General features: G+C 48.1%; 1 protein-coding gene across 1 annotated transcript in view; it reads left to right on the plus strand.

Annotated features, from left to right (window-relative positions):
- Positions 1-7,203: 7,203 nt before the first annotated feature.
- SLC6A12 (solute carrier family 6 member 12) overlaps positions 7,204-25,493 on the plus strand; it is a gene marked incomplete at both ends in the record, with an annotated part of 31,173 nt that continues 12,883 nt past the window's right edge. Inside the window, 10 exons of the mRNA XM_082043249.1 lie at positions 7,204-7,396; positions 11,015-11,149; positions 12,240-12,380; positions 13,971-14,058; positions 15,634-15,766; positions 18,630-18,764; positions 20,936-21,039; positions 22,596-22,720; positions 23,040-23,152; positions 24,486-24,623. Of these exons, the coding sequence (XP_081899375.1) occupies positions 7,204-7,396; positions 11,015-11,149; positions 12,240-12,380; positions 13,971-14,058; positions 15,634-15,766; positions 18,630-18,764; positions 20,936-21,039; positions 22,596-22,720; positions 23,040-23,152; positions 24,486-24,623 (1,305 nt within the window). The remainder of the gene's footprint in view (positions 7,397-11,014; positions 11,150-12,239; positions 12,381-13,970; positions 14,059-15,633; positions 15,767-18,629; positions 18,765-20,935; positions 21,040-22,595; positions 22,721-23,039; positions 23,153-24,485; positions 24,624-25,493) is intronic.

Genomic DNA, 25,493 nt, shown 5'->3' on the forward strand with positions numbered 1-25,493 from the left:
CCTGTGGGCCACCTCCAGGCTGCACCACAGGTTGCTGCCCTGTAATGTCCCTGCTGCCGCTGTTTGCAGGGCAGGTGCTGGAGCAATGAGGCTTTCACCCGCTGTGCTGTTCACCTGCTCCACTCCTCCAGCCAGCGAGGGGAGCCATGCTGTCCCCACACTTTGTCTGTGCACAAGAACTTCTTCTGAGCCAGCCTGTGGGGCTTCGGCCAGACATCTCTGGCCACCAGGCAGGTGGCTGCCAGGGGTCCAGTAAGGCCAGGCTGGGACCAGGCTGTCTCTGTCTCTGTAGGAGACTTGTCACTGTGGTGTTCTGCAAGAAAGATGGATCCTGCCATGGTTACACGCTACTGGGCCTCCTGCAATGTGGTAGCAGATGCAACCAAGCTATGGTCTGAGTGAAGATCTTGAGCATATTTGGTTTGATGCAAAGGCAGAGGCTGGTTTCTGATCATATATATGCACCATTTACAGACCTCATCAGTTATGCTTGATTTTTTTTCTAGGCTGAAGTAAGAAACCACCTCTGTGTCTCTGTAGCCCAGAGCAGGGATGCTGAGCCACAGATACCAGCAGAGACTGAATTGGTACCGAGAACAACAACCTATACTGCTTTTAGCAAGGGAATTGCTACTGGCCCTCAGTAAAGTCCAGCCACCATTAGGTACTGGAGAGGCTCTCCTGTCCTGGAAGCAGCCATTTGGTCCCCTCCTGAGGTGGGGGAATGTGTTCTGAAGGATGATGCTCTATATTCCTTGCAGCTTGTATCACAGATGTATGTGTCATTAGTAAACTCACAGTTGCTTCCTATCTCACTCTTGCTGCTCTCAGTAAGCAGCAAACTCACTGATGCAGAACCATTGCTTTTATTTCATGTTGGAGAAAACGTAAGCAGGATCTGATCTTTTTACCAGCCTCCTGTGCCCCATGAACCTTGCTGAACAGATGCTTTAGGAATACCCTGCAGCCCACAGAACCTGGAAGTTATTTAGAAGGTGTAAAGAAGCCAGCTAGCTTTCAACAGCTTGAAAGGAGATGCATTTTAATTTCAGCTGCTGTCCTGGAGTTTTTCCGTTTTTCTCTTGCTACATCTTTCCTTGCCTTTCTCCTTTTTGCAGCTGGAGTGAGCTGTTCTCCAGCAGCATTTGTGTTTGGAAGCAGCTGTGGTTGAAGCAGCCGTCCCCGCTCATGTAGCTGCTCACAGATCGCTGGAAAGGACTTCTGCTGCTGATATTTTCCTGTCCATTTTTCATATATGACTTATTCCAATAGCAGCACCCACACACCAATCTAACTGGGTTTGTTCCTTAAGCTTTACTTTGGCACTGCAGTTCCTCACTGAGCTCTGATTTTCTGCCTCTGCTCCCACAGCCACCCCCGCCTCCTGCCATCAAAATGCAACGCAGGATTTCAGCTGCTGACCAATTGCTGGCTCATATCATGCGACCAGATAATTTTCTGTGTCCTCCTGCTCCTTCTTTTGTAACACAGCCCAACCTGCTTGCTTTCTGAGTCCTCCCTCCCTACCTTAAATTGCAGTTTACATCCTTGGTTGCTGCTTGTTTCAAAATGAAACTAAGAAATATAAATGCAGTGCAGCTGCCTGCAGCCTCACCTCTGATTCTGCCCCTTGCAAAACAGGCAGCACCTATGAGTGTCCAAAAGGGCTTTAAATGGGGCTTCCTCTCACTAGCAGTATTGTCTCCTTTAATGACATCCATGTTTGCTCTCTTTCACTTTTTGCTCTTGAGATTGTCCTTCTCTCATTTGCCTTAAGATGAAACAGGAGAAGAGATAAAACAGAGGATGTTGACTGCCCAGCAGTAGGACCTGCTGTGTGATGGCAGTCAGGAACAGGCAATAAGTTTGTGGGAGGAAAAGCTTTAGGAGAATCTCTAACAGCTTCTTCCTCTGGTGCCAAAACCCCAGGCGGCTTCTTTCTTGTCTCTCTGTTGATCCTTGTCTCACCTGAGCAGCACTGAATAAGCCCTTTTTGCCCTGGTAGGGGCTGAGGATACCACCATGTTTTGCTTTCGAAGGACACTTCAGCTCTCCTATTTTTCTGATTCCTGCCTCCCTCCTTTAGTAACAGTTTGTACCCAAATGAAGCAAATAATGCTGTTCTCCTGTATCTCTGCATCATGCATTCGGCACGTCGGACCCAACTGGTGAGTGTTCACAGCACTTCAGAGGTGTCCTGGGCTTATCCTTGCCTTTTGTGGCCATACCTGCCTTTTGTGGCCATACTTGAAGGATCTCATGGTGGTAGGTGTGGGACAAACACAGCCCCAAATTTGTGACTGAGGGGAGGCTGTGCTACCTCATTCAAATATTGAAGGAGGGAACTTGTTGGTGCGGTCTGTGTTTATTGCTGCCTGTATGCTGCCTGTTCTTGTTTCAGTGCCTGGGGGAATTCAGGTGTATTCTGATTTTTCTCACCAATAAATCTTGTGGGGAAAAATGTGGCTGCTTTCATGCAGCGAGCCCAGTACCAAGCTAAAGATTTCATACAGAGCTGCCTGTTGCATCTGGCACAGGGGAAGCCACCTATTCTCCATGGGAAGATGACAGGCTGGGAGTCATGTCTGCAAAGGGTACTTCAGCCCTGGAAAAATGCATCTCCTCAAAGCCCCTGAGGGCTGGAAATACAGCAGAGAACCTCTGAAAGAAACTGGCAAGGTCTCAGCGAGCTGAGGAGGGAAGGTGGTGGTGGTGCCTGAGTGAGTCCAGGAGAAGGGGCAGACTGTGGACTGTGTCAGGTGGCATCTTAGCAGTGGGAAGAACTTTACAGCGGAGATAAAAGAAGTGGCTGAGAATGAAGGAGTCAGAGGATTTTTCTCCACACTTCAGTGAAGGAACAGCAGAAAAAGTGCAGGCAGGCAATGAGGGGCAAAGTCTTCTCTCCAAACTCATGGATTAAGGAGAGCGGCATCCAGAGGGAGAAGAAATAGTTTCTGCCTGTCGGGGAGGATGTAACACAGCGGGTGGCTGCGGCTGCTGTGGGAGAGCCAAATTGTTCCTAGCTGGAAACAAGAAGGTATTTGAGTCCCCATCTGGCCTGAGAATGTGTAGGGCAGGGGCACAGTTGGATTAGATGTTCAGGAAAAGAGCCAGGAGTTGTGTGAATAGGCTTTCTCATAGAAACAGCAGGCAAAGCAGAGAGGGAAGGAGCAGGGACGTGTAATGCCGTGTATCACTTTGTCTGGGAAGGGAGAAGCTGAAGCTCGTATCACGAAGGGCCAAAACTTTGAGAACTGGTTTAATATACCAGCTCTTCCCAGCCGAAAAGGTTTGATTCCATAACCAGGGTGTGTTCCCCCTTTCAAAAACAGGAAAATGAGGCTCCAAGCACTGCATCTCCCCTGCTGGTCTGTGTTTGTCCCAGCCCTGTTCCCCACTGCAGTGTTCCAGCTTCCGTCCTTCATGTTGGCCTGTCAGAGAGTCAGAGAACAGCTGCAGAGTCAAAGCCCTGATTCAGGTACCCCTGAGGTGGATTTGGTGAGAGGGCTGAGGCTGTATGCTGGTGCTGAGGGTGTTCCCTTCCTGGGGTCAGGTGAGAGGAGCTGACTCCAGGGTTGTGGCATTACCCCGGCTCCATGTAAAACAGGTCTCACACAAAACCAGGTAAAACACAAATGTTAGCAGGAATAGGTTGGTGCTTGGATCCACCTTGCATTAAGAGACTAAAAGCAAAGAATTAGCTAAGTCCTCTCCTGTCACCTTCTTGTGACATCCTCAATAAGCCCAGACTTAAGTATCATTGTACTTGATAATGTGCCCTGGACTGCAGCAAATTGGAACGTGCCAAGGACTGTGGCAGATCAAACACGTTTCATTAAGTATGTGTTATTTTTTTCTCTTGCATTTGACAGTGTGTGGAGCTCTGCTCCTCTCAGAGATGAGGAGGCTGTGCTGCAGCATCTGAATGAACTGATTAGCCAGCTGGCAGGCCTTGCCGCAGGCAGGCAGTGGGGAAAGGGGCTTGCCTGGACTTCGGAAACTGAGAAAAGACTGTCGGGAGGACCTGATGTTTCCACCTCCCGATCCAATCCAATGGGCAAATTAAGTGAAGGGGGCGAAGTTTGGACTGGGAGGACCTCTGTGCTGATGAGCTGTTGGTGAGCTGCAGAGCTGCCAGCTCTGCACCAGCCAGCACTTAGGATGCGTGCTGTGATTTCTAGGTTGCACCAGAGGTTTTTTTGAGCCTGTTAGAAGACTGCTTCACACTCAAGTGTAGATTGACAGGTGCTGTAGTACTCAGTGGGTTTGAGGCAACACAAGCCATACGAGTAAATAGGTGCTTTCTGGCTTATGGACCACAAAGGGCAAGGGCTGAGGAAAAATGGGAGGTTGTTTCCTTAGTGCCCTGGTGCATCTGTATTTGACACTGAAACTGCTTGTGCCCACAGCAGTACTGCCCATGTGTAAGCGCTTATTGGAAATAAATCTAAAAAAACCTCTCAAATTTAATAGGGGACCAGAATCTTTCTCCAATGTTTTTGAAGAGGCAGCTATATAGCCTGGAGAATGGTTTTTGCTGACCCCTGACTGCCCTCCTCTGCGGTTTATGCTTCCCTGGTCTTGCTGCAGTCCCTGTTACTAGAGGCAGTGTTAATGCTTTGCACGGGATTCAGCCATTCTGCATTCAGAGTCAGTGGAAATCCACTGCTGATTTCAAAGGGAATAGGATGAGCCCTTCAGTGCAAAGGCAGATGGGGGAACAAAGTGTGTTGTTGCCTTGGGAATTTAGAGAGTAATTGGTGTATTACACTGGGAGATCTGGTCTCCTTTCTTCACTTGAATGACAGAGGGAGGAAACATGCCTTGTGCCAAAAACTGCTCGCTTTGCTATGAACATTCAGTAAAGTTGTTTTTTCATATTCAGTCATCTTTCTTTGCCTTGGGGCCTGATATATCCAGAAGGTTAGCATTTAGGAAATAATTTCATTTGCACGGGGCAACTGACAGAATCAAATGAGACACAATGGTAACGATGATATCTTGTATAGAGTAAGTGCAAGTATGGCAAACCAGTTCCTGCTCCTGCTTCTCCCTTATCTCATTGAAAACCACATCAAAACAGGTGCCATGGTGTTTCTAGGCTACTGGTCCAGTTTGATGGTAGAACCATGTTTCCTCTTATTCCCAGTAAGCTCAGATTCCCTGGTAGTCCCTACTCCCCATGAGAAGTCTTGTACCCTGATGCTAGCCCAGAGGGACATGACTGGAGAGGGACTAGGCAGAAGGAGGGAGGGAATGGTTTGACATCCTGCTCCTGGTGCACCATCCTGGTGCAAAAAGTTGATGGATAGATTTGGTGGTCCTATCAGGTAGAGGGCATCAAGAGTGGTGAGGTCTTGCTCATTCTGCTGACTGGGAGAGATCACCGGACTGAACCACCTCCAGAGCCGTCCTTGGACTTTGGCTGGGAGACAGCAAGCTGATGTGGTCCAGAGCAGCTCCAGGGGCAGAGGAAGAGTTAAGTAGTGTGGATGATGCAAACTGCTGCCCCTGTTGCTCCCTGGAGATGGAGATGTCCCCTCAGGAGGCACAGAGGGAATGATAGAAACCTCCCAAACCACCAGCAAACCAAATCTGTAAATTAATGTGAAGGGACAAAGCCCTGATTTCTTAGCACTTGCAGCTGGTCAGAATGGAAGCCTTTTGCAGAGAAGCTGCTGCTTTGGACAGGCTTGTTTCCAGTGTAGTTTATTAATCCCACCATAGGAATGTGTATCCCTTGCTGATACCAATCACCTCTTCAAAGGCCAACTTCTGCTCAGTAATGTCACCAGTGAGATGTAGCTACAGTTAGGACTTCTCCAGCATAGTTCATCAGCCACTCTGCTCATGTTAGGCCTGTGCTTTCTGGCTGGACTCATGTGTATACCTACCTCAGCTAACTCATTGGAGTAATCTTTTGAGGATAATGTTTTTTAGCTGAGCCAAAGGGAGGTTTCTCACTTCACACTTTACTTTCTTTTCATAATCAAATGCCTGTAAACAATACAAGAATGTTGTCAACAAGATGATTCAGTCTGGTCTGTATGAATTTTGGCTAGGTTCAAATTTACTAGCCAATTAAAGGACTTTGTGTATGATAGAAAATTGTATCTTGTAACAAGAAGCCACTGACTTTGCTTAATTAAGATGATGCTAAACATAATTCAGGATGTAGTATAGACCAGAGAATGTCTTCCTCATACCACCCTACAGGCTCAGCCACATTTAATGTGCCTCCTCTAACAGTGACTTCGCTCTGTGTTTCCATGGCTGGGCTTTTTCCACCTAACATTTTCACTGCGATAACAGAGCTTGTCTAATCTCAATAGTCTCTTGCCCAAACTTGAAACACCTCACAAGTATGAAGTCCTTTTGCTCATCTGAAGGGCTTCGTTTCCTTGCTCTGTATTCTTTGCAAGGTTGGGCATGGAGGTGGAGGTTTGGTACTCATGCCTGTTTGCTGTTCAAGGGATCCAAGGCCAAATCAGCACGTGTGCACTTTCCTTGGGTAGCAGATTGTATGGTAGTGTAACATGGTGTCCAGGGGGTCCCAGACAGCACTCCTGGCAATGCCTTGAAGTAAGATGGTCAGTCGTCTGTTCTTGTTCAGACTATTAGTCCATAACATTTCTATCCTGCCCTCTGAAACCAATCCAGAAGGAGACAGTTGCTGTATAAAGCACACAGGGAAGGAAAACTCCTCCTGCTCCCATGTCTTGCTCGAGCTCCTTGTCTCTTCCTCTGCACTGCTGTTTCTGAAGTCCTGGCCATGTTTCCAGAAACAAAGGAGATGGTTTCCAGAAACAAAGGAGATGCAGAGCATCTAGGCAGGGTGCAGAGGGGCAGATGAAGGTACACCAAGGCTGGTGGTCTGTGAAGGATGAAGTGGACTGTGGTGTGGGAAAGGTGAATTCAGGGGTGAGTTAAGTGAAGTGGTGATGCAGGTGGGCCCATCTCACCCAACCAGTGACCTACCTCTGTCCCTTCAGCACAGCCTTTCTGCCCCACAGACATGACTTGGGGAAAATGCTTCGTGCTGATGCTAAATAAGTCATTTCCCAGGGGAAGAGGGGAACCTCATGGTGATACTAGGAATACATCTCTTGTGGTGACTGTGCTTCTCCCCACTCTTCCCACCAGCATGTGCCACAGCAGATCCCGATGTCCCATTGTTCTCTTTCTCCTCTGTTCCACAGAGCCATGACAAGAGCTGCGGCTAAGGAAGGAGAGTCCAATGGGGCCATGGCAGCTCCCAAAGAGATAAAAGAGGAGGAGATGGAAGAGAGAGGCCAGTGGAGCAGCAAAATGGAGTTTTTGCTCTCTGTGGCTGGGGAGATTATCGGTCTGGGTAACGTGTGGAGGTTCCCATACCTCTGCTACAAGAACGGTGGTGGTAAGTTCATAGCATGCATATGCGTTTGTAGGCATGAGAGATACACACATGCCTGGATCCATTTCTCCTACACCTCAGGTGCTTCCACATATACTCCCTTATTTTCTCCTCCAGCAATTCAGCCCCTGACTTCCCAAAACTAGGAAGAATAGCAGTGTGGTGCGAATCTGTCTCCCCAGTGGGTACTGTTTCTCAAAGCAGCTCTCCCAAGTTTGGCTGCTGAATTGAACTTTAGTAACTCTTTAAGGCTCTTGGGTCTCTAGAGAGGTGTTCTTCCAAAATCATCAGAAAGCTGTGAGTGGCCAGAAAGCCACCAGCAACTTCCTTCTACATAATTCCCTTTTCCCACCCTCCGTGTGACCCTCTCTAGCTCTCTCAGGTGCTTGTTACAGAGAAGGAAAGGTTTTGATGGTGTTGGTATCCAAGGCCTGGCACCTGTAGAAGGACATTGCTACCTCTTCCCTAGTAACGCTTCTCCCAGTAGCCAACCCATTGCTAGAGAAATCCATCCCCAGAACGAGTCTGTTGCCCCTGCCTTTGTTGCTTGTGTGACTCTGCTTCTTCCGATAACACTGCAATAAGATCATTACATGGTTAAAAGATAAACTTTCTCATAACAATAAAATTAAACTGGGAAAGAGGAAGGGAATAATTGACTGTCACTAACTTTTCTTGGTGAATCAAAATCTAACTTTATAAAAGAAAAGGAGGAATAATAAATTACATGTCAAATACAGCATAACTTCTCTCTTGTTCTATAGAGGTAAATTGAAGGAATGTTTTGGGACTTGCATGTTTTCCCCCCATTTTAAACATCCTTTTTCTGCAGGCCATGCCATGAAAGCCTTTCTTACCCAACGTGCTGTGGGCTTTCACCAATGGGTCAATGATTCAGCTGCAGTTCAACCCAGGACTACCAAATTCATGCCCCCTGTGCTGTTACTGGAATTTTTCCAAATCAAACAGGAGTCACTACAATGTCTCCTCTGAACCAAATGGGTGTTGGATAAGAGAATGGTTAAAGAAAATGGAATTGAGTTTTTCTTGAACCTGGGATGGCTTTTAGCAGATCTTCCAGTCTCCTTCTCTGTGGTTTTGATGGTAGGCACTGAAGGCACAAAAAGCAAGTCGGACCCACAAGGGTTAGTGAACACTAGTGGTGCATCTGACTGAACAGCCCATTCTGCAGTGATGCTTTGAGAGAGAAGTCATGGGTTTTGCATGGAAAATTCCTTCCTGAGCTCAGATGATATCTTTGCATGGTTTATGCCTGTGGTATCTGGTTCAGTAATCCTTGCAATTTGTATGCTAATTAGTTTAAGTGAAAAGGCTACTTTTGTTCTTTTTATGTACTGATTGAATAGCTTTTTTTTTTTTTTAATGATTTTTTTTTTTTTTTTTAATTAAACTATTCTGGAATATCTAAGGCTGTGATTCAGAGTCCAACAAGGCTAGGCTTGGGAAAGATTAGGATGGCAGAGTCCTTCCCTCACAACTCACACATTGCCTTTGCAGGAAGTAGGAAGTATGCTACTACTGTAGAAGGCACATTTCTCTCTCTAGTGATCTAGGGAACCAGAGGGCCAATAAACTAGTATGGGACAAGGCACTGTCTTTCCCGTGACATTCAGATGTATTCACACTATCGGAAAAGTCTTCTAAATTGGAAAAAAAAGACTTTTTCCACCTATAAATGCCATGTCCGGTTCCCCACAACCCGATCTGGAGACTTCTATCCTGTCACCTTTCTCTGCCTTTGGATGTAGTGAGATGGTTATAAAGCTGTAAAGATAGATGCCATAAGAACTACTGTGTTAACTTGCTGTAAAGCAACCAAGTGTAAATTTACCTATGGTTGCACTTCCAAATTTGATCTAATTGCGCAGCATCCTGAACCTGTTCTTGGTCTGTTTCTGGAAGTCTTTCTCAGGGCTGAGTCTCCTCCAATGGAGCAGCAAACTGGAAAGGAGATCACAACTGGAGTTTGTAACTGCTCTGGGAAAGTTGAGAGGCAAGACAATAGAGGGGTAAGAAAACCCTCATTACTCAGAGACCAAAATGGATCAACCTCTGAGATAAAGAATATCAGAGGAGAGGGTCTGGGACCTCCTGAAAAGCTTATCTGTGTGCAGGATAATAAAGCTGTCTTGCAGGTTGGACATACAGATAGGTGTCTTGCAAATCTGAAAGCAGCAGCTGCCTCTAGTTTAGGACATTCAGTTCCCATCCCTTGCTCTGCAAACCTGGACCTATGCTGCGAACCAGCCTTCTGCCCTCTGGCCTCAGGTTCCCTGCAGCTACAGCACAGCTGTGTTTAGGGGAAATTTGGATCTTGGTTGTTATTGTAAAATTGTTGGCTTGAAAACAAGGGGAAGTGTTCCCAGCTGCTCGTTGTCCTGGGAAGGAATTTCATTGCAAATGCCTGTGCTGGTAGGGGAGGAGAGGTCCAGGGGGACAAGGTTCAGCTCAGCTGAGAAAGGGGCCCTCATCTTGGTTGCAAGCAGCTGAGATGCTCTCCAGGCACTGGCAGTGGGAGGTGCTCATGGCCAGAGGTTACTATATGGAATGACAGGACCTCTGCGGTTTTTCCAAAGGGGAAGGCAGTTACCTTGGGCTCTTTGGAGCGGAGTGGAAGTGTGAAAACCTACAGTAATGATGGGGAGAAAGACTGTGAGGCGATAGAAGGGAGGGCAGCAGTGAAGCAGAGGTCTCAGGAGCAGTTTTGAGGAGAATAACAAAAATATTGGGTGTATTGGTTTGGCAGCAGAACTGAAAAGAAGGGGGAAAAAGCTGAACAGGGTGTAATCGCTGGTTTGTTTGTTTGTTTGTTTGACTTTCCCAATGCATTGTTTTTGTTGGTCAGTGTTTATGGGAAAAAAACCTGCTTTCTCTCCCCTTCCTCTTCCATTTCATCAAGGGTTAATCTGAGAGCTATTTCAGGCTGATTTCTCTTAAGATATTTCTCTATATTTTAATAAAAAATAGAATTTGAAGAGAGAAGTTAAACTTTTTCATTTTGAAAATGCGGGAAAGATACTCTTGCTCTTCCCCTAGTTCCATTCTTTTTGTGCAAATTGCTTTTCAAATTTGACGTGAAATACATCTCAAGAAAATTTATATCCTGGCAAATTTGTTACTTACTGAGAAATGCCACCAGCCTCCAGGTTTGTATCCTCTGGGCAAGTGGGAGTTTTGCTGTGACTCCTGAGATAGGCAGAACAAATGTGGTTATGTGAAACAAGGACTCCTTTTGCTTTGCCTGACTCCTGCTGAAAGCTCGAATGAGGTCAGGAGAGTGAAGCAGGGAGAACTTCTCCAGTGCTGTCTTTTTTTTTTCACCTCACCCTGCTACTCCTTACCTCTAGGTTTTGGCCAAGATCAAGCTCAGAAGTACTGCAGTAGCACAAGACAGACCACACTTTTATTTTTTTAGACAAAATGATGGCATTGGAGACCTTGTTTTTTTTTTTTTTTTTTCAGCAGAGGTTGCACAATTAATTCAGAGAAATATTTGTATTTATTTGCCAAGTCCAATTGTGGCCTCAGGTACCTGGCAAGAGCTGATAGGGACAAGGTTTTAAAGAAGTTCCTGAGGCAGCATCTTGCCCTTCTGTGCAGGAGCCTTCCTCGTCCCTTATCTCATCTTCCTCTTCACCTGTGGGATCCCCCTGTTCTTCCTGGAGACAGCACTGGGGCAGTACACCAGCCAAGGAGGGGTCACTGCCTGGAGGAAGATCTGTCCCATCTTTGAAGGTGAGTCAAGTTACGGGGAATCGCTGGCAGTGCTTTCTGACAGTCAGTGACTCATTTTTTGGAAATGTTATTCTGTTTTGTTTTCTTTTCTTTTCTTTCTCCTTTATTGTCCCTCCCTTCTACTCTCTCCCAGCCTCGCTATCTCTCCTGGTGACTGCTGTGTGTGCAGAGGCAGTGTCCTGACCCCCTGTAGGTGACTGGGGGCATGTGGTGCTGGCTGGGGGCTGTGCAGGTCCAGCAAAGCCATGATCTCTGCTTTGAGATGCTCAGAGCCCAGGAGAGAGGAGAAGCAGGATGGCCAGCAAGCAGCAGGAAGAGGAGGATGGAAGTGTCGCTGCACTAATCTCTGCATGTAGCCCAGGACAAATACTGAAGGGAGAAGAGGATGGGAAAGACTGACTGGCTTGTGATGCTTTCCCTGCCCGTCGCTGTGCCCAGGGCTGCTGTGGGAGTGTTTGCAGGCTGGTGTCCTGCAAACTGGGGGAACCACACTGCATGCACTGGTCTGACAGCCTGGACATGGGCTGGGGCAGTGGTTAAGGCACAGCTATAAGAACCTGGACTACTGGAGCCCTGGGGAACAATGTTCAATGACATTAATAGGTTAATGAGTCTAATGTCCACAGTTCTCCTGTGCAGAGGAGAGCTTATTATCCCTGTGTTGCAGACAGGAAAACCTGTGCTCAGGCAGATTAAAGGCCTGGTTAGTTTGCTCAAGCACAGGCATGCTATTTGAAACTTCCTGGAGAGCCCAGAACCTCCTGTGTTGGAGACCCCTGTTCTCTAGCATGGGCCCTGGAGGAGGTCAGCAGTGGCATTTCTTTCTAGGCTAGAGCTGGCTTTTCTGCAGGAGAGGAAGGTTTTCTCTCTCTTTTCCACCACATGCCTGTCTAGAGATACCAACAATGTTTCCTGTCTGCATGCACAGTCACAAAATCCTTTCTCTTTCCTTGAGGTAAGTCTTGCCCTATTCTCCACTGAGACCTGTGGTTGGTGTTACCATGGCATGGTCTTTGTCTCTGAGGTTAAGCCCAACATGTTGGGAGTTGGTTGACATTCCCATTCTCACTTCCTTTGCTTTCCTTCACAGGAATTGGATATGCCTCACAATTTATTGAGGGCTATCTGAATATCTACTACATCATCATCTTGTCCTGGGCGCTCTTCTACCTGTTCAGTTCCTTCACTGCAGTGTTACCATGGGCCAGCTGCAATAACCCTTGGAACTCAGGTACACCTTCCCTTGGTTGGCTCCTAACTCCTTCCCAACTGCCAGAAATTATTTGGGTTTTGTAGGAAATATTTTTTATTCAGATAAAAAGCTCTCATGAGCTGCAGAGTGGCTAGGGACTCCTGCAAAGACAACTGTCTTTGTTCACCATGGGCAAATACCAGGAAGGGTGAGCAGTATGGCATAGCAGCAGGGGACAGTAAAACTGTTTCCACATAGAGATGTTTTGGGCATTGAGGTTTCACTGAAAAATCTGCATTTTCTGGCAAGTGGGAATGGTAGGTGGGTTGAAAGAGTTTTCAAGACAATCTAGAGGCCTCCTCATGTGGCAGGAGCTTTTACTTAGCTCTAGTACAACAAATTATCTTGCAGTTCCCATACTCTACCCTGGTCCTTAGGAGTTACTGAGACAGTTGCTGCCACATACTGAACAGTTTCCTTTGCCCACTCAGCTTTTGGCTAAATCAGGCCAAGCCTGCAATGGAGGATTTTGCCAGTACATGTCTCCCAGTGTAGGAACCAGTAACACAAAACTCTAAAGGCATCATTTTTCTGGTTGAACTGCATTCATAAAAACCATTACACTGGCCAGGGGTCTCATCTCATGCCTGCAATTCACATAACTGTGCTGAGCAGAGAAGACCTGGCTTTGGTTTCATTCGAGGCACTTGGTCTTTGCCTGGGAAGATGGGGTAGATGTGAAATAATCCTCATGGATCTGATGTCCTTGACAGGCCTTTTTTACCATGTTGAACAGGTTGTTTTGCTTTCAGTGGAAAGCCAGGCTGCGAAGACCTCTGGCAGCAGCTCACGCCCCTCCCTTTTTCTCTTGGGACAGATGATTCATTTCTATGATATGCTAAAATTCTCCACCCTATAGGCCATTCACTCACAGCTTCCTCTGCCCCTTCACCCCAGCAGAGGTAACCAGGCTTTTAAAGAATGGATCTGATTCCTTCAGCTCCCCCAGCATGGGTTTGTTTGTGAGGCAAGTCACATATGTTCATTCTCTGAACAGGCAGAAGTTTCCCAGCCAAAGCTGGGATTCCTCATTTTTCCACTGGATTGTCTTTTGCTTGCCAAATGCAAGATGTGTGTGTTTCTTGGATGCACAGCATCTCCTCTGTTTTTAGCAATTTCATGCTATATGACAGGGTCAGGGACGGCGGAGTGGAACATGGAGGCACCTATGGCATGTGTGAACATATGTGTACATGTATGGACAGGGATGGTGTGTAGTGTGGGAGGAGAATGGGATTTTCTACCCTGACTACTCATAGTGGCTGTCCCTCAAGAATCCATATTTTGCAGCCATCTGGTTTCCATTTGGTGGGGAATTGCTCTCTCCCTCCACTCTCCCCCTCCCAAAGCCCTCTGGCTACTGCTGGATTGGGATATGTAGCTAGGGAGACCCAGAGTCTAATAAGATACTTAATGAGATGCAAGAGTTTAATGAGATGCTCTGTAGCAGGGGGTGAAGGGTCTGTGTGCTGTCAGAGTGAGGTTTAGGGTAGAGAGGGGAAGGAGCATCCCTCATGGAGAGGCCTTGGAGAATTTCTCTGTCTCATAAGCTTCCTTTTCTTTTGGTAGATCTCTGTGTGGACATTCTGAATAGCTCCGTCTTGGACAACAGGACCATGCCTGCGAACGCCACCTCCCCAATGCTTGAGTTTTGGGAGTACGTGACTGCTTTCCCTCTGTTCAGACTCCTCTCTGATCCAAAGGCTGCAGCTGTAGGAGTATCCAGGCAGAGGGCTGTGCATCCCTGTAGGACCAAGTGAGGTGCCACGTCAGACCCGAACATGGGAAGCACAATGCACCAAGCTGCCGAAGAGATGGGCACAGAGCCCAGGGGCAGGAGGACTAGGTACACCCCAGAGGCTGCTGGCAGGGTGCCTGTCAAGGGGTGCTGGGCACAGGCATGTCCCCTTTCTGTCACTGAGGTTCCTGGGTGAGTGTGGCCACAGAAAGAGTCATCAAAAGAAGATGAGGACATGCTGCAAGCAAGGGGTACTTGTGTTGGGTGTTGCAGGCTACTGTTGGGAGGCAAGCATGGGAGCTCAAGGCAGATTGACCAGTCCTCTACAGTGAAACAGAAAGGGCAAAACTTTCTTTTCCCTTCTTCTGACTATGTCTTGCTTGGTGCTTAAGGCAAGCAGTTCATCAGGCTGCTCAGGCTCATCCCTGGAGAACAGGGTTCTGAGGTGCATGTGTGAGATGCCAGTGGGAGGCTTGAGGAGCTTTGATCATGGGGCTAGAGCCAATAGAACACCTCTGAGGGAAGGGTCTTGCAGCAGACCAGACAGTGTCCCAGAGAGGGTCATCACTGCAGCCTGGACAGGCTGAAATATCTTCCAGGGCCACACTACATGTCCACATTCACCTGAGGAAGATCTCATAAAGAAGAGGGATGCCAGGGGCTCAGCTTCAACGTTATTTATTTTTTTTTCCATTTATAGCTCCTAAAGTGCCCCTAAGAAGGTTGAGTGTCCTTTATCCCTTGCAGCCACCACAGGCCACATAGAAGATGATATGCGCCCATGGGTGCAGAAAGAGTCTGCACAGTGCTGGACAGCCTTTCCTGCCCTATTCTTTGCACATACTGTTTAGTGAGAGCTGTCACTCCTCTGAAATTATTGCTCAGATATTCTGCAGAAGTTGCAAGGGCACCCTGAGTGGACTGCTTCAAAGAAGGGTGCAAAGAGGAATCAAAAGTGTGGGGTTGGGCTTCTGGGGACTGCACAAGTTGCAGTGCTGAGCTCTTGTGTGGCCCACCTTCATGATGGTGAATCTTCGAGGAATGAGGCTGAAGGAAGGGCATGGGAATCATAAAGGCCATTTTTGCTTATATATAGGGTGTCCATATTATATGAGGAGGCCAGAGGAAGAATGGTGGTCATGGGGTGACAACAATGGCAGTGGTGGCCTTCTTTGGATTGGGTAATGTCTGCTGGGCAGCTACCAGAGTGGAGGAGCAATGTGGGGCAGGTGGTGATTTTGTATTGCATGGGTCTGATGGGTATGGCACCGAGGGCTTGGGCCAGCTACAGGGCATGTCGAAGCAGCATCAGCAGGAGAGACAGAGAGGGGAACCCTAGGCAGAGCTGGGGTGATTCGCATAGCTGGGAGCCCTTGGCAGATGTGTTGTGGATAGTCAGTTAAGTCTTGGGATGGGGTAACACGGGGAAGGTCTGTATGGATATGTGGGGCTTGGGGTGTTAATACTTCTCTCCCTGTCCCTCGACACCGGCAGGAAGCGAGTCCTGGGACTCACGGATGGTATTCACGAACTGGGCACTGTGCGCTGGGAGCTGGCTCTGTGTCTCCTGCTGGCGTGGATCATCTGCTACTTCTGCATCTGGAAAGGGGTCAAGTCCACAGGCAAAGTAGGAATGGAGATTGTCCTCCTGGTCCATAAGCCTCCTTGTACCCTTCTAACATTTCTTTCCTCATCTCTTTTCCCTCTTCATGAAGTCGAGGCAGGAGACACACAGCACCAAAGTCAAACTTAAACCTGATGGGGCCATACTGATTTACACCAGTTGTGTTTGACCCATAAGAGGAAGCAAAAAGAGTAGGTCAAACAGGGAGGAGAGGACAGGGAAAGAGCTGGGAACCAAGGGCAGTCTTGGGTTACCTTTTCCCTTGCAGATACTCACAGTGGCTGATGGATATTTTCAAAGTGCCCTTGGGAACCATCTACTCACTAGGGTTTTGTCCTGGTCTGACTTGCTGGTGTTTTTAACAAGATTCCCTGCAGTGTCAAACTTACTATCCCTGGCAATAATTGAACACTTGAGCAAAATAGACAAGCTACTGCCTGTAACCAGATCAGTGAATAGGTAATGAATCTCCCCTGCTTCTTTATCCTGCAAAACTCTTGGGCTAGGAGAGGTGCCTTTGCTCTCTCCTTTGCACTCTCCCTGGCTCCGTGGCTTTTGGCTCAGCGGGTCACTTTCTGCATTCTGCTAGGGAGGCTGGAGCCAATGCTCCCTGCTTACATTGATCTCTTAGATCAGGGGGACTGGTTATCCTTCTGGAGTGAATGAGTGTATGATGCCTTGAGGTGGCTGTTAGGGACACTGCTATGGCCTTGAATTGTTCAGGACTTCCTCCTTCCCTCGGGCTGCAATGAGATGGGTGGGTCATTAAAGATGGTTGGGTCCTGTGGGTGTCCAGGGAATGTCCCAATAGCAAAAGCAGGAGAACCCATTTCTGCAACAGACTTTCTTCAAATCACTATTTCTAGTATTGGCAGATGTTACCTGTAGTACTAGACATGCATATTTCAGTGCCAAATCCCCTTTTTCAGCTTGGCACCCATTTTAACAGAGCAAGACAAAACATCCCACTCTGCTCACTAAGTTTCTCCCAGTTTTTGCTAATGGCTCTGGCTCTTGCTGGTGCTGACCTGTTGTCCACCATTTCTCAAGGAGGAAGAGCCAGACTCCACATCCAAAGGGAGAGGGGATGCTTCACATCTTAAATCTTAAATCTTAAATATCTGATGCTCCCTGGTTTGAATAGCACAGTGCCATCTTCACAAAAGGTATCATTCTGATCCTGGGAGACTGGGTCTGAGAAGCTGTTTGATCCGCATGGAAGTGAAGTTCAGTCATTCCAGGTTCCCTTCAGCTCTCAGCCTTCTCCACCGAGTTTCCCATTTGTTTGGTGCTGACCCAGTGTGCAGAGCTTGCCTGCACAAGGAGAAAGCTAAAGAAATTCAGTCAGGATGATTGAGCTGATTGGGTTTGACAAAGTCAGACCAGAAAGTGACAGGAGACAGTGATTGCAGGTAGTAGCTGGAACAGTTTTCCTGGGCCACAGAAGAACTTTCCATTACATGTTTTAGGATACAGGGCTTACTTTTTATCAGCCAGATATTGTGGACATAGTGGGGCAACACAGGGTGGGTTTTTTCTGTCCCGAGACATACCACAGCTCAGGCAGGCCAGTTGTCTTCTCTGCAGGTAGCCATTTTGAGTTTTACAGGAGCACTATCAAAAAAGTCAACTCCTTCCTCCTCCTTGCTGACTATGTATGAGGATAAGCAGTAGGGAGGTCCCAGGAATTCTGAGTAGGTGCATAATTTCATTTAATGGAGTAAACAGGATGTTGTGCTTGACTGAGAGGCTGCTCTGATTGGATAATGCTGCCAGACCCCTGTGTTTACGCTTCTGTGATTTAAGGAGTCCAAACTTAAAGAAACAATAGTGACCTCAGGAAAATAATTTCAAATAACTCCATGAAGACTCATTTTCTTTAAAAGCCTTTTTCTTTTATTAATTTTGCCTGCTCTTGTGTTCTTTTCATGTTTCCTTTCCTAATGCATTCAGCTGATGTGTATAAATGTTTCCCAGAAGTGATTTCTGAAGGTAGATTTTAGTACTTGTGCCAAAAGTGCTCGTGTTCTCATTCAATTGGGCAGCACAAAAGTGCCACGTTCTGTGACTTATTTGACCAATTATCACAAAGCAGAAAAAAACATCATTTTAGGCCCCCTACTATGAATCCATAGAGTAAACAAGCTTTCACATTACTTGCATGAATTTTAATAATGAATAAATGTTAGGAAGTTGCAACTTGCTCATGGATATTTTGCAAACAGAAAAAAATATGTTACATTAGGCAATGGATTAGCGATAATTAATTCTACTGTAGTTTTTATTTACATCACACACAAGGATAAGTGAAAATAAGGTTTTACATAAATAATGGTTTACATTTTCTTTAAAGGCTTTGAGATGCCTCTGTTTTTTGCCTGTGAGCTCAGTGGCACTGAAGCTGCATGAGCACCCCTGGAAATTAGACCCCTCAGAGATGTCTCAAATTGGGCAGCAAAAACTGCTATTTAATTTGAAAAACTCTTGCTGGGAATAAGACCATTTTAATAACTCCTCATTAAAACTCAGTGACAGGATGAGACCCGGGTTTCTTCTGCAGCTCTAGAAAGATGAAGAGAACAGCTTGGGAGCAGGGAGATTACACTGACTGGAAAGAGAAAACAAAGCAAAGCAACCAGTGGCAGAATCTTGGGTGAGAAGAAACATGTAGATTAACGAAATCGCCGGTGAGACGTAACCTTGATTAATTTATTTCCCACCCCTCTTCTATGCTAGCATTAGCAGCTATAGCCAACAGCAGAGTCCAGGGATGTTTTCAGCAGCGGGGGCCTGCAGATGAGCTGGGACGATGCCTTCGGCCCCCTCCCTGCTGACCCTCTCTCCTCTCACTGCCCTGCTCCCCCAGGTTGTTTATTTCACTGCCACCTTCCCCTACGTGATGCTGATCATCCTGCTGGTGCGAGGGGTTACTCTGCCGGGTGCTGCCGAGGGGATCATCTTCTACCTGAAACCGGACATCTCCAGGCTCTCAGACCCGCAGGTAGGGGGAGGTCAGGCAGGTGCTGGCCATGGGAAGGTTTCCAGCACCCTGGCCCTTGGATCTGCTGCTAGCTGAGGATCTAGCTGTGTTCTCTGAAGGGACACTGGCGAACGAGTGAGACCTTCTTAAGACAGCTGAGAAGGGGTCCAGTCCTGTGCAGCACAGCCTTTTTGCTCATGTGTCTGCAGCATATTGGCATATTAGGTCATTTCCACTCATGGGCTCAGTAACAAGAGAATAGTATATGAAATATTCAGCATGTAACAGATGGTTTTGCTGGGTCTTAAATGCAAAGAATTAAGGAAGGTGGGGTGGAATAATCTACCACTTTTCATTTTTTCTGGCCTGGTTAGCACTTTGGCTCCAACAAGGCCCTCACAGTGTGCTGGAGGGGCCCTGTGCTTGCAGAGACCAAATGAGTGCAGGTAACATGGGCTCTGTAGCAGATTCACTTCCCCCATCCTGGGGGCTGGTCCCACTTGCCTGGGTCAGGGTCTGGCCAAAATGAGCACATCCAGCCAACACTCGCTGGAGCTCATGGAAACTGGTCCCGACAGGGGAGATTCTGTGTACCCAGTGAGGGCAAGTCCAGATTAGGGCACCACGAGGTGCAGCCAAACCCAGGACCCACAGGGCAGCTCAAGTTGGCAGGAGGTTGGCAGCACCTTCAGGGTCTGCACAGATCCTCCTTGGAGGATCCCCCCTGGGGCATCTGCTCAGACACCTTTGGGTAGCAGCAGGTTGCATCCCTTCCCCACATGGGCTCAGCAACACTGTGCAGGCTGCCTCCCCTGTCCCAGGGAGGGGCTAATGCAGACACTCCCCAGAAGAACATTTAAATGACACTGCTGCTAATTATTCCATGCCTGAATCTTTTCCTGGAGGCAGTCAAGCAATATGCTTAGCCCACAGTCTCAGATTACCTCCTGCATCTTCCCAGATGGCCAAAGCCCCAACTGCTCCCAAACCAGCTGCCAAACACACTGTCTTCCCCCTAATGGCTTTCAGATGCAATTATGTGTTGTCAATAAAAAATCTGTGGTGCGCTGAAAGCAAAGAGCCAGCTGAACGTAAATGGCATTTTAATATCAAAATAAATAACAAGGGGGTGACTGGGGCTGAGTGTGTTTTATTCAGGGTCAGAGCTTGTTCTCTGAAAACCTTCCTGTCTTTCACAGCCTAACTAAAGCTGACATGGTCTTTGCAGGCTGCTGGAACACAGCATAGCAGGAGTGAGAGATCCTGCTACTGAGTTTAAGCAGAATGTGGGGCTTTGGTGTGAAGCACGATGTGTGCCCATGTCTGTAGGGCTCCCATGTAGGTTCCTATCTGTGAGAGATCCATATGAATTTAAGCAGCAATGCCTGGACTGGGATTTTTTGAAGGCTGCCAGATTGGAGCTGCCTGGATATTTGCAGCTGGGGGCTGCTTAGAGGAAAAAGAGAGTGAGAGGGAAGACATGGACAACAGAAATGTGGGCTGTTTTCCTGCCTGCAGCTCAGGGCTTTCCCTGGGAGGGGGTAAGAGTGAAGCTGCAGTTCAACCCACAATACATGGAGTGAAGGGAGTCTTCCACAGAGGAGAGGTCTGGAGCACAGGCAAACAAGCTCACTCAGCTTTTCCCATGAAATGCCCAGAGCAAAGGGGTACCTTGGTGCACAACACCCCACTGGCCTGAAATCTCTCAGCTTGGCAATTTTCTGCCCTTCACCCTGCATCATGGCTTCAGAGATGTGGGAAATCAGACCAGGGAGCAGGTAGGGGAGCACATTGATCATGCAAAGGACTTGCTGGCCCTCATTTGGGATGACTCACCAGTGGCTCTGAGACCACTGAGCCACGTAGAGACCACGGACATCTGCAATGTCAACTTCAGCTGGAGCCATGCTATCAGGGATGCCATCTCTGCTCAGCAAGCAAAGGCATGAATTGAAGTCATGTCACCTGGAGTGGAATTTGAAAATACAGTCCTCTCAGGAGACTTCTCCTAGTGGACTTTCAGTCCCCTAGCTCCGTTTTTCAGAGAGGTCTCCTTGTTTCTACCTCCACTGAGCCTCTCTCTGTCTCATGGAGTTTGCTCTGCATGGGTGAAGGGGTTGTTGCTAGACAGGGCACAGCAATTTGTTTATTTTGTTGCCAGGTCAGGAGACCACTGACCTTCTCTGTTCCAGGTCTGGATGGATGCAGGCACTCAGATCCTCTTCTCTTATGCCATTTGCCAGGGGTGCCTGACAGCTCTGGGCAGCTACAACAAATATACCAACAACTGTTACAGGTAAGAGGAGCCTCGGCTCCTCATTTCCTTCTGGAAATTTGCTAAAGCAGCACAGAGCTGCATCTGAGGCAGGTACTGTCCCCAGCGGAGACCTTGGGTTATGCTGCTTTGACTAACAAGCTGCTCAGGGTGTGAAAGCTGCAAAGGGCTCAGCATAGGAATGGAAAGTGGCTTGGGGAACACAGGAGCTACAGAAAACAGGTTTGGTAGTGCCCTTCCACCAGTCAACTTGGAAATGGGTGGAGATTACAGAAGGGGGAGGAATCAAACAGGAGAGTGTCTCCAGCCACTGTGGAGACACCATGTGCTATTTTGACAAGGATGAGTGAGCAGGGGTGGCACACTCAGCTCTGTTGACACTTGGTAGACAGGGGAGATGGTACAAAGATGATGGCTGGGTCCCCTGTCTCCAGTACTTTAATACCATCAGGGTAATGTACTGCTAGTGGCATTTTGATCCTATCAAGAAGATTAATCGAGTCTGTCTGACCTCCTCCTTGCCCTTGGATTACAGATCCATTTTATCCATGGCCTGACACAGAGCTCATTGAAGACATCAGGACCATTTCTGACACCTTTCACAGAGCCCTGAGGAGATGGGGCTTTGTTATTCCTTTGTGTATTGCTCTGGTATGGATGGGAAAATGTAATGGTACTCTGGAGACATCGATCATCTCTCCTCTTTTGTTCTCCAGTAGGTGCTGCCACAGCTATTGGTCAGCAATTAATACTTTCTCCTAGCTCTCCTACTTTCCTGAAATGTATCTGTCACCAATAAAGCAGTGCACTGGCACTTTTGTCTGGTGCCTTATGTGCCTTGGACCAGCAGCATAGTTCTGGGTGTCTCTCCAGCCCAAATGTGCTGGGTGTCCACACTGCCCCATAGCAGCTGATTCTATGGGTCAGCTCTGGTGGATGCCCAGGCAGGATCCTGGGCTGTGGAGTTTCCAGCCCAGCCAGCTCAGACTGGTGCCCTGTTTTCACAGGGAGCAAGTGCACAAACATTTCAGGACAAGTGGCATAGCACTTTCCACCTGACCATAGTTAATTAAGACAGTGTAGACATAACCCTTGTCAGGTGAGGATTTTTGTTAACCCATTAGTCCTTGTTTTACCAGACCTGCTGAACCTGTATGTGTTCATGCTTCCAGATGCTCCTTTTTCTTGGCCATGTTAACTTTTGCAACCTCTTCCTTTTCTAATTGATCTTCTTCATTTTCTCTGTTGTTTTTCTTATTCTTTTGACTTCTACCGACTTTTTTGTTGCCATGTCCCTACATGTATCATTGTGGCATCCTATTCAAAAGCCACTGCTGGTGCCCTCCATCTCTCTTTGTGCCATGTATAGTCTTATAACTCATGAACAGTGAGGTACAAGGTAAGTAGGCTGATTTTTTGCTTTGTTCTGAGCTTTTCACATCTGAGGCAGTTCAAGAGCAGCATTGCTGTTCCTTGGTCCATACTGTCTGACTTGGAAAGCTGAGTACAGATGTGATCCCAAGAGGACTCATCCTGCAGTGGGAAACACTGATTTCTCTCTGATCTCCCCCCTGCAGGGACTGCATCATGCTCTGCTTCCTGAACAGTGCCACCAGCTTAGTTGCTGGCTTTGCCATTTTCTCGGTGCTGGGCTTCATGTCTCAAGAGCAGGGCGTACCCATTGCAGAAGTGGCTGAATCAGGTAGGTTTGTTGGTTTGTTTTTGTTTTGTTTTGTTTTTCCCAGGAGACTTCAGAGCCAAGGCAAAACAGAAAGGCTGAAGGGCAAGGGGACTCTTCTGAAGTGAAGCCTGGGATGTTACCTACATTCTACATCACTGTGGGTGTCTGCAGTGAAGTTTGCAGGACTGTGCTTCCTGATGTGGCTTTCAGTTTTGTGTGGGCAGGGAGCTGTGGTGGAGCAAGCACTGAAGCAGTACCCGAGCTCACTCTGTGCTGCAGGGGCGTGGTGGCAGGCTGCAGTGTGGGGGGCATTCCTGCTCATCTTGTGGTCTGTTGGCAGGTCCCGGCCTGGCTTTCATAGCATATCCAACAGCGGTAACGATGATGCCTGTGTCTCAGCTCTGGTCTTGTCTCTTCTTTCTCATGCTGATCTTCTTGGGACTGGACAGCCAGGTACAGCAAACACACCCTTCTCCTTGTCTACTGCTCTGGTGCTTGTCCCCACCTTGAGCACTCCCAAAGGCCATGGGAAAGGGTAAAGTGGTTATGTGCTTTGCTGGTATCTCAAATACATTCTCCACATTGTCTGCAGCACTTTCACAGTGTGGGAGCTCAGAACCAGGGCTGATGGAAGGCCAGTGATTATGCATGCTGGCATCTCTGTTTGGCATCCCTCTCCCTGTGTGTATGTGAGGGTGTCCCAGCTACATCTCATCCCAGCTACATCCCCTCCCACCTCTGTGCCAGCACCGAAACCTCACATACTGTGGAGTGAGGCCTGGCACAGAGCAGGGCAGTCTGGAAAGGGGAATAGGGCCATTTTTTTCCCAACTGCATCTCACCAGAGCAATCCCTGTGTGTTCTTCTTGCTGGTATGCCCATCTCTTACTCTCCCATACCCATGCCAGGAGTAAAACCCAGCAGAGTACCCTGGGGAGCACAGTGTGCATCCCTGGCAAGCCAGCATGAGGGGGAGCAGGGGGTGTTCCAGAATGCCTGCCAGGCAGGGTGCTCTGCTCACGCTCTTTGCAGCATTTCAGCCCCCACATCTGGAGAATGAGGTCTGTTTCTTCTGTTTGTCTGTGTCGAGGTCCCCTCCTGCCTCTGCTTCATGCTGTCCCAGCAGTGGCTGATGTTCTCTTACACATTCCATGAGTGATGTACACTGCAAGACCAAGAGCCGTGTGGCAATGGGCAGGTGTCCTGTCCCACGGTCAGTCCCAAAAGCCAGAAATCAACCTGTGGGACCCCCGGCTGCATACTCCATTGGTTGTCCCAAGCAGTCGTGTTGTATTTTGTAGCTTGTCCTGCTGTACGAGGGGTGTGCTTGATGTTAGGGCTGAGCTGTGCCCCCACAGACATTTGGCTTCCCTTAGCTTCACAGTGGCAGGGGGAGCTCCTCTCTGTTCATAAGGGCTCCTTGTGCCATCTCGGGTGCTTCCTCACCCTGCTCGAGGGGTGCAGTCTGCCCTCTGCCTCCCCATCCCTTGGTTGTTACTGCTATGCAGGGACGTGCCCTGTTAACTTTGAGGCAATTCATCACACATCTCACAGTTCAACCTCCTGACATGGGCTGTGCTTTTAACCCCTTTGGTCTGCAGCTCCAGAGGAGCTGTGTTTGGGTCCCTAGCAATTGCAGCTGGCCCTTGGTGGAAGCAAGACAGACTAAAAGAGAAAACAAACAAAAAAAATAATTTGGGTGGCTAGAGGAAGAAAGGACAGTGAGAGGGAATGCATGCTTGGGGAAGCGGAGACACTGTTTTTTCTGACCTGTCTTCTTCTGTAGTTTGTCTGTGTAGAAAGCATGGTGACAGCTATTATTGACATGTTCCCGGGAGTGTTTCGGAAGAAGGGGCGTCGGGAGCTTCTGATCCTGACCATCGCAGTCATATGCTACCTGCTGGGCTTGTTGCTGGTCACTGAGGTAAGAAAGTAGCAGCTGGGGTATACAGCTGAAAAACCACTAGACTGCTCTGGAAGAGTGGATAGATACAGCAAGTTCATCTTTGATGCTGTTAATTATCCTTCATTTCTAATGCATTAGCTGGTGCCTCTCACAGCCAGTGCTGCTTTTACCCTGCATGATGCTAGTGTATTCGCTGCATAACTGAGCCTTCCAAAGAGACGGTCCCGCAGCCCTGAGAGGCTGTCTGACACACAGCTTTGTGCAAATACCAGGCCTGGTGATTAGAACAAACTGATCTGTACAAGTATAAGTTCTTTTAAGGGCAGTGAGTGTTTGCTGTCTGCTTTCCACAAGCAGCAGGAGAGGAGGCTGGGGGTAATAGCTGCACCGTAACCCTGCCTGAGCCAGTGGGGAGCCTGTGACCCCCAAGACCAGAAGCAGAAGAGCTGGGTTGGTGCAACGCTATGTGCATGGTGTTTGCCCTGCTCTGCAGCTGATAGCCAAGCACCTCTGCCTGCATGGTGATGTGCTGCGCTGTGTGTGCACTCTTGGGTGGGAGTCTGAGAGATGCTCTGTGTTGCCTCCATGTGCTGTGTAGTGAAAGCTAACTCCTGCTGAACTTCTTAGGCACTGCAGAATGATCCTCCAACAGGATCCTGGCTAAGGATTTGGTGAAGGTAGCTGCTACTGTGATCAAGATTGCTTTGAGTGAAACTGCGTTAAGGGTTCCCCTGGCTTTTTCATGCTTCCTTGCATGGACACATATACTCCCATCCTTGCAGCATGTCGCCTCATGCATGGTGGGGTGAAAGTGTAACAGCTCTGCTACTCTGGCAGTGTAAGGGCCCTTTGGCACTGTTAGAAAGCATCTACTTGACTTGTATTGGA

The sequence above is a fragment of the Streptopelia decaocto genome, assembly GCF_964273445.1.
Source record: "Streptopelia decaocto genome assembly, chromosome: 1".
Taxonomy (NCBI): Eukaryota; Metazoa; Chordata; class Aves; order Columbiformes; family Columbidae; genus Streptopelia; species Streptopelia decaocto.